The sequence below is a fragment of the Oryx dammah genome, unplaced genomic scaffold (assembly GCF_014754425.2).
Source record: "Oryx dammah isolate SB20612 unplaced genomic scaffold, SCBI_Odam_1.1 HiC_scaffold_3, whole genome shotgun sequence".
In the NCBI taxonomy this organism is placed as follows: Eukaryota; Metazoa; Chordata; class Mammalia; order Artiodactyla; family Bovidae; genus Oryx; species Oryx dammah.
In genome coordinates this window covers 76,448,922-76,461,627 of record NW_024070187.1, presented here as the reverse complement: position 1 = coordinate 76,461,627, position 12,706 = coordinate 76,448,922, and the positions used below count along the sequence as shown (strand labels likewise).

At 34.1% G+C, this 12,706-nt stretch overlaps 1 protein-coding gene across 1 annotated transcript in view; it reads right to left on the bottom strand.

Moving 5' to 3' along the window:
- Nucleotides 1–12,706, bottom strand: part of ADGRL3 (adhesion G protein-coupled receptor L3) — a 734,126-nt gene that overhangs the window by 485,818 nt on the left and 235,602 nt on the right. The window contains exon 3 of the mRNA XM_040238287.1: nucleotides 10,735–10,948. Within this exon, the coding sequence (XP_040094221.1) occupies nucleotides 10,735–10,948 (214 nt within the window). The remainder of the gene's footprint in view (nucleotides 1–10,734; nucleotides 10,949–12,706) is intronic.

Genomic DNA, 12,706 nt, shown 5'->3' with positions numbered 1-12,706 from the left:
AAAGCTGAGTGTCGAAGAATTGATGCTTTTGAACTGTGGTGTTGGAGAAGACTCTTGAGAGTCCCTTGGACTGCAAGGACATCCAACCCATTTGAATATTTCACTTGCTTTTTCTGATATACTAAAAAAGTAAAAAGACCTTTCCTTATGATGGAAATTATTCTTAGTGTATCACTAATTACCAAAGAAATGCAAATCAAAACCACACTGAGGTATCAACTCATACCAGTCAGAACAGATATCATCAAGAAGTTTACAAATAATAACTCTCCTATTATATTGGTAGGAATGCAAATTGGTGCAGCCACTATGGAAAACAGTATAGAGGTTTCTTAAAATAAAAAAAATAGAGCTACCATATGACTCAGTGTTGCCAATCATGAGCATACATCCAGGAAAAAAGGAAAAAAAAAACTAATTTAAAAGGATACTTTAACCCAATGTTCACAGCAGCAGTATTTATGAGTCAAGAGCCAATCTAAGTGTCTATCAGCAGATGAGTGGGTAAAAGAAAATGTGGACATTTTTCAGCTATAAAAACAATGAAATAATCCTTTTAAAATTGATACAGATGAACTAGAGATTATCAGATTATCATACTGAGGGAAGTTAGTCAAAGACAAAATATTGTATCACTTATATGTGGAATCTAAAAAATAATACAAACAAATCTTTTTTTTTTTTTTTTGTCCATACCACATGGCCTATAGAATCTTAGTTCTTTAATCAGGTATCAAACCTGCACCCCCTGCTTTGGAGGCATGAGGTCTTAACCGCTGGACTGCTGGGAAAGTCCCACAAATGAAATTATATCCAAAACGGAAACAGACTCAGAGAAATAGAAGTCAAACTTACAGTAACAAAAGGAAGAGTGGGGTGAATTAGGTGTATAGGATTAACATATATTAATATAACCTACTATGTATAAATAGATAAGCAATAAAGATTTCCTGTATGACACAGGGAACAATATTCAATATCATATGATAACCTATATTAGAAAAATAATCAGAAATATATATTTATATATATCTTTATAACTGAATCACTTTGCTATATAGTTGAAACTAAAATAATTGTGTAAATCAACTACACATAAATTTACAAAGATAAAAAGGTACTCAGTGTCTTAGAAGAAGACAAATGAGCACAGCAAAAAAAAATCATAGGCTTTGTGCCCAAAGAGAGCAGGTATGTTTGCACAATCATACAGTAAGTAATTTCAGATAAATTTAACTTTGTACAACTCAGCCTTCTCATCAGTAAAATGAATAATGAAAGACAGTAAATATACTCTGAAAGCCACTCCCACAATATCCTCAGCAACTTTTAAAATCACTGTAATGAGAAGAGAAACTGAGGTATTTATTCTGAATATCTGCTATATATCACTATAACTTATTTTCCTCCAGAGTCCAGTTACATTGCATTACTCAGTAACAAAATTTATGCTCATAATTGTTAGTTGTCTTCCATTTCAATTGAAATTATACTCAAGATAATAGCTTCAGTGTTTTTATCCTATGTTCTCTAATTTTCAGAAAATTCTTATCCTTCTTCCCTTGTCAGTATCTTCTAAACATTTCACACAAGATGTCAGGTTCTACATAGTGATCACAGGGTGTAAAATTTCTAAAAAATCTAGAAGTGGGGAAACAATTATGATGATCTTTCACTATGAATGAAAAAAAGTGATTCTTATATTTTATAAATCAAATGTGAAACAGAACAAATCCTAGGTAAATCTATCTATCTCACTCTATCTCTATTTCGAGGTCGCTATTAGGTTTATTTTGTTTAGCATATTTCCCAGTGCATTTGCTGATGGCTTCAGGCACTGGAATTAGCATGAATTAAAACAATTAAAAAGAAGTCAGAAAATATAAAGAGTGCCAGGGAACAGTTGCCCAAACATTCTTCAATTTTGTCTTTACAAGGCTGACTCTTTTTTAAAAAAGAAAACTGATATCAACAATACACAAAAATGAAAAATATTTTCCACTATACATAGTTATATAAATTTAGTTTCTCTAAAATGTTTGTGTTTAGGATAATATCATAACAGGGCTATCTCGTCATTCCCACAAAATCATACTGCTAACCTGTGTAGTAATTTTATTCAAAAAAAATAGCTATTCTAACTTTCTATTGTTTTAATCACTTTATTTGTAATTTTAGCAGTTTTTATAATTTTATGAAAGTTATGAGTATCTGAACAGAAAATTACATTAGTAAGTTTTAGACATGAGTCTAATTCTCATTTTATTTTATATTAGCAGGGGGTATTGTATAACACAGAGATATTAATCCTTTCAAAAATAATTCACTTATAGAAAATGTCTACATGATTTTAAAACAAATAGAATGAGTATTATACAATGTAAGAATACTTAAAACAGAACATAAATCACTAATTTCACCCAATTATTAGAAATGAAAAAAAAAAATCTTTGGAAAATCATCAATTTTTCTAAGTTTTGGACTCATGACCTTCTTAACTCTTAAAATAATTAAGATTCCCAAACTATCAGTTTATATGAGTTACATCTATCAATATTTACCATATTAGAAATTAAATAACCAAGATATTTTTAAAAGTACATTGTTGCTAGTGCCTTGATCCCTGCTAATGTTACCTACCACTGCTTTTGCACCATCAGTGTCGGCACTAAATACAACAAAAATGGCAAATATTATGTCAGAATTTTTATGAAAATAGTTTTGATCTTGCAGAATGTCAAGAAAGAACCCAAGGATTACAAGTTTCCATGAACAGTGTTAGAGAATGGCTGCACAAGGGGTTAACACTCCCCAAGGCCTATAAGAGACAGCCAACACAACCCCCTTTAACTTTTCCCCTAATCTTTCCTGAAACACTTGAATAATTTACTAATTTTTAAATTCCAAATTTCACATACATAATAAAATTTCATTCAAAATCAGATGACCAGTGAAGAGGAATAGGAAGCATTTTAGCAGAGTATTATCAAATAGGTATTCTCAGAATCAAAATGAGACAAAATATAAGAGAAGAGATAAATGCCTTTCAGATACAAACTTTTCAGGTTTTCCATATTCTCTACATTTGGGCTTTGGGAATGGGACTTTTCTTCCTTCCTTCATTTCCTTCACTCTTCTTTTTTTCCTTTGTGTTTCCTTAATAAGCATACATACGAACATTACTGTTCATACTTACAGCAAAAGGTTATATATTACCATTTATATCCTTATATTCTTTTGTTCTTTTTATTGCATTAAAATATGTATTCAATGAAAAAATTCCTGAAAATGTGGAATTATTTTTGATCTGTTATAATTTTCAAGAGAAATACAGGACATAATGCAATGAATCTGTCAAGGGAGCAAAAGAAAATACTCAAACTGAAAAATTCATGTCTATATACAAACTTATTGCAGAATATATTCAGCTATGTACATACAAAAACTGTCACTGGCATTTCCTCCTTTACTGCTATTGAAAGAGTTCTTAACGTCACTAGGATTGACTGCAACAAAAACAAAGCCCTTTTTGTACACTGTAAAATCCCCTGCAGTGGTATTGATTTAAACTGAAACAGAACTTTTTCAGAAAGGTGAGAAATGATTTTCTTTCTCCCACCCCTTGTTTTTTTTTTTTTTTTTGGCACGTTCCTGATGTGACTATGACATGTGGAAATGTAATATTGCTACAATGGTGCTGGCAGGTTAAAAGTAAAACCTAAATCATTTATTTAAATAGAAAAAAATTACTACTTTATACATTTAACATCTCTTCTTGATGATAGAAAACTCTAAAGAGGGTACTTTTTAAATGTCTAGATTCATGATATTTGATTCCAAGATAATTCAAAAGGTAATAAACATATTTATGTCCATGCCTCCAGAAATAACTGCTAAAATTTCTTTGATAATATCCCCATTGAAACACCCACTAAATCTAACTGGACTTCAAATATTCAGGTTTTAGCTGTAAAAAAGAATGCATTAAGGATAGACACAAAGACAAGATACAGTAGAAACAATACAGGGTGGAGAAGGAGATGGAGATTAACAAAGAAGAGCATGAACAATCTTACTGTGGTGATGTAAACATCCTAAAACTGATTTATGGAAATGATTGCACCTCTTGATAACATACCAGAAAAAAGTTATCATGAATGCAAAATAAGTGAATTACACAGTATATAAAAATGCTTCAATAAAGTTGTATTTTTAAATGAACACACTGAGTGAGAGAAGATAGACACCAAAAATCATATACTGTATGAATCAATTTATTTGAATTTAATTGAATAAAACTAATTTAAAGTAGTAAACAACACAGTAGCAGCAATTCTTGGTTGGGGGGAATATGGCTGATACAGAGCACAAGGTGGGATATCTGAGATATACTTAATATTCTGTCTTCACTTGGTTGCTGTTAGATGAGCTTGGTTTGTAAAAATTCACTAAGATGTACACTTATGAGATTAAGAAGAGGTGGCAAGAATACACAGAAGTACTATACAAAAAAGGTCTTAATGACCCAGATAACCACAATGGTGTGGTCACTCGCCTAGAGGCAGACATCCTGGAGGGTAAAACAAGTGGGTCTTAGGAAGCATTACTACGAACAAAGCTAGTGAAGGTCATGGAATTCTAGCTGAGCTATTTCAAATCCTAAAAGATGATGTGCTTAAAGTGTTGCACTCAATATTGCAGCAAATTTGGAAAAGTCAGCAGTGTTCACAGGACTGGAAAAGGTCAGTTTTCATTCCAATCCCAAAGAAAGCAATGCCAAAGAATATTCAAACTACTGTAGAATGGCACTCATTTCACATGCTAGCAAGGTAGCACTCAAAACCTTCAAATAGGCTTCAACAGTATGTGAACCTGGGGATTTCCAGATGTTCAAGTTGGATTTAGAAAAGGCAGAGGAACCAGAGATCAAATTACCAACATCCACTGGATCACAGAAAAGGCAATAAAATTAAAAAAAAAAAATCCACTTCTGCCTCATTGACTATCTTAATACCTCTGACTGGGTGGATAACAATGAATTGGAAAATTCTTAAAAAGATGGGAATACCAATCAGCTTACCTGCCTCCTGAGAAAACTGTATGCAGGTCAAGAAGCAACAGTTAGAACCAGACATGGAATAATGAACTGGCTCCAAATCGGAAAGGAGTACATTAATGTTGTATACTGTCACCCTGCTTATTTAACTTATATGTACAGTACATCATGTGAAATGTCGGGTTGGATGAATCACAATCTAGGATCAAGACTGTTAGGAGAAATATTAAAAACCTCATATATGCAGATGATACCAACGTAATGCCAGAAACTAATGAGGAACTAAAGAGCCTCTTGATGAAGGTAAAAGAGAAGAGTGAAAAAGCTGGCTTGAGATCAACATTAAAAAAACTAAGACAGTGGCATCCAGTCCCATCTCTGCAAGGCAAATAGATGGAGCAAAAATGGAAATAGTGGCAGATTTTATTTTCTTGGGCTTCAAAATCACTGCAGACGGTGACTACAGCCATGAAATTAAAAGATGCTTGCTCCTTGGAAGAAAAGCTATGACCAACCTAGACAGCATATTAAAAACAGAGACATCACTTTGGTGACAAAGATATGTCTAGTCAAAGCCATGTTTTTTCTAGCAGTCAGGTACAGATGTGAGAATTGGACCATACAGAAGGCTATGTGCTGAAAAATTGATGCTTTCAAATTTTGTTGCTGGAAAAGATTCTCAAGACTCCCTTGGAGCAAGGAGATCAAACCAGAGAATACTAAGGAAATCAACCCTGAATATTCATTGGAAGGGCTGATGCTGAAGCTGAAACTCCAATACTTTCGCCACCTGATACAAAGTGCCAACTCATTGGAAAAGACCCTGATGCTAGGAAAGATTGAGGGCATGAGGAAAAGGGGGCAGTAGAGGGTGACACTGATGGATGGCATCACCAGTGGATATGAGTTAAGTAAACTCCGGGAGATAGTGAAGGACAGGGAAGCCTTGTGTGCTGCAGTCCACGAGGTCACAAAGAGTCCAACATGACTTAGCAACTGAACAACAGCAGTGTGCAATTAGCAGTATGTATGTTATACTTCAATAAATTACAGTATTTCATATACATATTGAAATTGAAAGTCGCTCAGTCCTGTAGACTCTTTGCGACCCCATGGATTATACAATCCATGGAATTCTCCAGGCCAGAATACTGAAGTGGGTAGCCTTTCCCTTCTCCAGGGGATCTTCCCAACCCAGGGATCAAACCCAGGTCTCCCACATTGCAGGCGGATTCTTTACCAGCTGAGCTACAAGGGAAGTCTAAAAATACTGGAGTGGGTAGCCTATCCCTTCTCCAGTGGATCTTCCTGCCCCAGGAATTGAACTGAAGACTCCTGCATTGCAGGTGTACTCTTTACCAAGTAAGCTATGAGGGAATCCCTCATATACATATTCATATACATACTGTGAAAGTTGCTCAGTTGTATCTGACTCTTTGTGACCCCATGGACTAGTCCATGGAATTTTCCAGGCCAGAATACTGCAGTGGGTAGCCATTCCCTTCTCCAGGGGATCTTCCCAACCCAGGGATTGAACCCAATTCTCCTGAACCCAGGTCTCTCCCAATGCAGTAGGATTCTTTACTAGCTGAGCCACCAGGGAAGCCCATTCATATACATATGTTTATTCAAATTTCCTTTTCAACTTTAACATTATGGTCAGTTGTATGTAACGTAAGGCTATTATATCAGATACTTAAAATACTTGTCAAAAGTTGGCTGAGGATGTAATAAAATATGATTTTCAAACTTCCCACATTTACATGGAATTTGTGTTTAGTTTATAAGATGGACACTAGTAGTTTTATTAATAAGAGAATAGCATCCAAGCTAGTTTATTGGCAAATCATCAAGGCTTCCTTAGAGCATAAGTGTTGAATCTACAGGAATGGTTGGTGGTGAGATGCTGGCCTCAGGCACATTGGGAAGAGGAACTAGAAAGATTAAGTTGTGCACATCAGACATCAATAATCATATGAAGTCCTGACAGAAAAGGATGAGTGGGTGGTTATTGAATAGAAGCTGCTCCCCATGTTCTTTTTCAGTATTCATCCACTTCTATATCTAACATCGCTTTGGTCTCTTCCATTTCCACTAATATTGCAATCCTTCAAAGACCAGTCTAACACTTCCACTTCAGCTGAATGCTCCCCAAGACCACGTAGGTAAAAGAGAACTTCTTGTTTTGAACTCTTCAATTAATGTAAATGAGATAAAAATAAATTACTGAACAAATGATATAGCAATTTAGTTTTTACTGAACAAAAATATATAGTTTTATGAATTAGAATCATGACTGATGTATTTATCCACCAAACTCCAGAGTAACTCTCACAATGAACTTCATATCATGAACTTTTAGATACTGGTAGAATTAAAAAACACAAGTATTTCCATTAATAGCTGGTGATAACAGCTGCATTCAAAATGTAAAAGTCCTGCAGTTATTAGTTGCCAGTCATGTTCATGTAGATTCTAAAGTTATATATATTATATTTTAAACTCAACTGTATAAACATAAAATGAAAATACACAAAAATGAATCAGATAATAAATTTAAGAAAGCTTTTAATTGGCATGACAAAATTGGACAGCATATGTATTTCTTCATTAATAGATATATTTGATTTAAGATATATGTATTTGACTTGACTTGAAATATATACATATATACGATTACTACATTCAAACTTTACTTTTAGGTAAAATCAAGAGCAAGTCTTCACACTAGAAGCCTACTATTTACTTTAGACAAGGAAATGATCTAAAATATGGTAAAACACATCTATTATTTAGATGCAAAACAAATGGATGTAGATGATAATAGGTGAGGGGCAGCATGAGAAGTTATGAGAAGGGAAAGTAAATGTGTTCTGACATTTTAACAAGTCTTCTAGCAATATAATGAAAAAAAAAAGCACAAAATACTCAGAGAAATTGGGGGAAGAATAGTATGAAAACACACTTGGATTTGAGAACAGCAGGCTTAATCTGAAAGGCAGTAAGGAAACTGAACTCTCCAGAGCAGATTCTATAGTTCTACTGGGGGACAAAAAGGTAGAAATCATGTGTCATACCCTTTTTGATTCAAGTCCCCAATTTTTCACACCAAATGTACACATTAGCATACAATTTATTTAACATTCATTGAATGTGTATTCAAACAACCACAGAAATAACAGGTTATGACTGTCCTTGTCTGTGACAACTGTCTAATTTATGAGGTTGAAGTCATGAAGGCTTTTTAAACAAGGTTTTGCAAAGATACATATATAATTTTTTGACTTCAGTAATATTTCACCCATTAGAGACATGCTTAAAAGTTGTAGACTCTGATAAAATGTCCTTCTATAAGTTTAAATAAAATAAAACACAATAATTAATCTAAAACACCTTTTAAAAAGATGTTTTCTATTATGGTTTTAATTCAAACATATTATTTAAACTGTCAACATCATAATTAATATGCGACTTAGTAATTATGAGCATTACTTAACATGCTAGCATTGGCATGACAGTGAGAGTTCATTATGAAGCAGCTTAAGTAGACGTGATCATCCCTTATCTTGGGAGCTTACAAAATGGAACCAGATATCTTCTCTCCATTTATTTTGGACAGGTGTAAATGTAGTACATTTAATAGTTCAAATACAAGCAAGAATCTTGCCTCCATGGAGAATTAACCACAGCTATTACAGTTAACTGACAATTCTTATTTGAGAGCCCCCCTGCAGGGATTCTATAAATGATTTACTTAGGGTGCTTAAAGCAGTTTTCCTCTGCAGATTTGTCACTTTATAGATGCATCCCATCTAATTCAGTAGCTCCAGAAGATCCATTGTAACGACATTTTTTGTAATAATTATAAGATTAAGGGCTTATTTTGGGAGCCATTAATAATATCAATGAAAGGATTAAGACAATCTTTTGTGAAAAATCATATAGGGATCAAAGAGCTAGAGAAGTTAATGTTTCTCTACATTTTAAATGAAAATGTAATCACCAAAAAGCAGAAATTCCTCCTCAACCCACTCCCAAAAAGGATTCTGAAAAATCCTATGTTTGGTTTTCTAACCAAAACAAATAAAATAACAATTTAGTCATGGTGCCAATTCCATACTACTTATGGAAAAACTGCTCTTGAAAGATGATATTAACACCTATATGCAACAAAATGATTAGCTTTCTAATCACCAAACTTGTATTAAATGGAATTCCTAATTTTAAAATCTTATTTCCCATTAACACTCACCTTACCATAAGCCAGCATTTTAGAAACAGACAAATAAGAGCCCTCAGATTTGCCCAGAGACTACTAACTATCCTTCCATTATACCCCAGATGCTCTATCATCAAAATCCTGGCATGTTATAATTTCTCTGAATAATTTACACAACAGTAATTTATAAAAACATAGACTTATGTATCTGAATTTTAAGTATCAAGAAGGTTAAAAATAAGGCAATCTTTCATAAGTACAGGAAAGATAATCCTGAAAATCACTATTTTTGCAGTTTTAATTCAATTTATTTTTACATATGGTATGACCTCATCCATATTTTAAGAAATTCTTAAACAAAAGAAAGAAATGCCTGAATAGAAATTCTAATTAAAAACAAATTCACTAAATCATTTATTAAGTTTTTAAAAATTACTTTGTGAGTAAGCAGTCAGACAGTATAAAGGCTTGTCAAACATGAATCACTTTGTTACTGATTTCTGATAAATCATAATAGTGAGCAAATATATGAATGATATTTAGTATTTAACTAATTTATTAAGAAATATTTAACCACCTGTTGTGAAGAGCCAACTCACTGGAAAATGCTCTGATGCTGGGAGAGATTGAGGGCAGGAAGAGAAGGGGGCAACAGAGAATCAGATGGTTGGATGGCATCATCAACTCAATGGACATGAGTTTGGGCATACGCAGGAAGACAGTGAAGGACAGGGAAGCCTGCAGTCCATGGAGTCGCAAAGAATTAGATATGACTGAGTAACTGAATAACAATGTTAAGAACTTCTAATATAAACTTTCTAAACTATAAATTTGAATTAACCAGTCTCTTTAGAATTGAAGATTTTCTTTTACTTATCCAATGATATTGTATGATACTTTAATTTATATTTATTTTAATATTGTAATACTTCAGATAGTTTAAATGGATTAAATGAATTAATTCATATACTAGATATCTAAGAAAACCTTTTAAAATTGCTTTCCAAGGTCAAATAATCATTAATAAACAGCCTTTACTATATTTCTTTTTTTATAAAATTGCCCATGAATCTAAAATTTGTTTGCTTTTCCCACACTGATGGAAAAGTATTGTTAGCAGTAACATATTTTGTCTGTAATTTCTGGAGAAAATTACATAATTCTGTTTTTGAAAACTGAAAAATTAAGTTGATTTCTCAACTAATGAATCTAGGTCTAGAGAATGCAGAAGAGAACACATGAAAAAATAAATAATCTAATACATTTTAATATTTTCCAATGCCATTTGCAATTTCTGGCACTAGCATTTTAGTGATATGGGGAACAGTTTGATATTGAAAAAGCACTGTAAAGTATTCTAAAGTACAGGATTTTATGTTCTTACCTATGCTTAATATGCCACACAGATGCATGTTGACTGTCTATACTAAACGCAGAAAGAATATTAGAAATATCATACCTTTGAGACATAATCTTATAGGCATCAGGCAGATAGCATCGTATATTCTCCATCTGAGCAGGGTCAGAGTCACAAATTTTGTCATCAGTCCTCCCATAGTTGGCACTTTCAATCATGATGACATCTGTTCCTGGACAGCGGAGCTCAATGGGGTAGCTCTCACAGGACAGCTCTCTGCGAACCACAGCCATTGGAATGGGGGCACGGCTGAAAGCTACCAAAAGGAGGAAGAAAAATAAAACGTCTTTGTTACATACAAAGGAAAAATATGTGGTTTTGGTCTACTAATACAAAAGAATAAAGCAATTTCAATTCATAAATTTAACTAAAAATGGAGCATTTCACTTCAGTAACTTGACAAAGGAGTATGTCAAGGCTGTATATTGTCACCCTGCTTATTTAACTTATATGCAGAGTACATCATGAGAAACGCTGGGCTGGAAGAAGCACAAGCTGGAATCAAGACTTCCGGGAGAAATATCAATAACCTCAGATATGCAGATGACACCACCCTTATGGCAGAAAGTGAAGAGGAGCTAAAAAGCCTCTTGATGAAAGTGAAAGTGGAGAGTGAAAAAGTTGGCCTAAAGCTCAACATTCAGAAAACGAAGATCATGGCATCCGGTCCCATCACTTCATGGAAAATAGATGGGGAAACAGTGTCAGACTTTATTTTTGGGGGCTCCAGAATCACTGCAGATGGTGACTGCAGCCATGAAACTAAAAGACGCTTACTCCTTGGAAGAAAAGTTATGACCAATCTAGATAGCATATTCAAAAGCAGAGACATTACTTTGCCGACTAAGGTCCGTCTAGTCAAGGCTATGGTTTTTCCAGTGGTCATGTATGGATGTGAGAGTTGGACTGTGAAGAAGGCTGAGTGCCGAAGAATTGATGCTTTTGAACTGTAGTGTTGGAGAAGACTCTTGCGAGTCCCTTGGACTGCAAGGAGATCCAACCAGTCCATTCTGAAGGAGATCAGCCCTGGGATTTCTTTGGAAGGAATGATGCTAAAGCTGAAACTCCAGTACTTTGGCCATCTCATGCGAAGAGTTAGCTCATTGGAAAAAACTCTGATGCTGGGAGGGATTGGGCGCAGGAGGAGAAGGGGACGACCGAGGATGAGATGGATGGATGGCATCACGGCCTCGATGGACGTGAGTCTGAGTGAACTCCGGGAGATGGTGATGAACAGGGAGGCCTGGCGTGCTGCGATTCATGTGGTCGCAAAGAGTCGGACATGACTGAGCGACTGAACTGAACTGAACTGAACTTGACAGGATTTTAAAAATCTAATTATACAAGTGAACTTACTTGCAAAACAGAGACTCACAGACTTAGAAAATGACTGCCAGTGGAAGGCACAGTTAAGGACTCTGGGAAGCAAATGTACACATTGCTATATTTAAAATGGATAACCAACAGGAACCTATTGTATAGCACATGGAACTCTGCTCAATGTTATGTGTCAGCCTGGATGGGAATGGGATTTGGGATAGAAAGGATACATGAATATGTATGGATTAGTCCCTTCACTGTTCATGTGAAACTATCACAACATTGTTAATCACCTATACTCCAATAAAAAATGTTTTTGATGTTAAAAAATAAAATTTAAAAAATCTAACTATAACAATTATTTCTTAAAAACCTAGTCTTACAGTTTGTTTGTTTCTTTGTTTTTCCCCCTTATAAATGGAAACAAAGCACTGTGGATTTTCTAAAGCACTGGCTGGTAGATGAGTTAAAGACTATACAGAAATAGCATCCAATTTGTAAAACAAGAATCTCAAATTAATCTCAGGAATACTTTATCTGTTTCATTTTTCGATGGAAACCATTACCTCTCCAAAAATGTAATGTTCTTGATCTTATATATACTTACTTAAAAAGGCAATCTATTTCAATTTTTAAATTGTTTTATTGTTTCAAGAAATAATGAAAATAAATCAGTATACTTTTTCAGTTAATG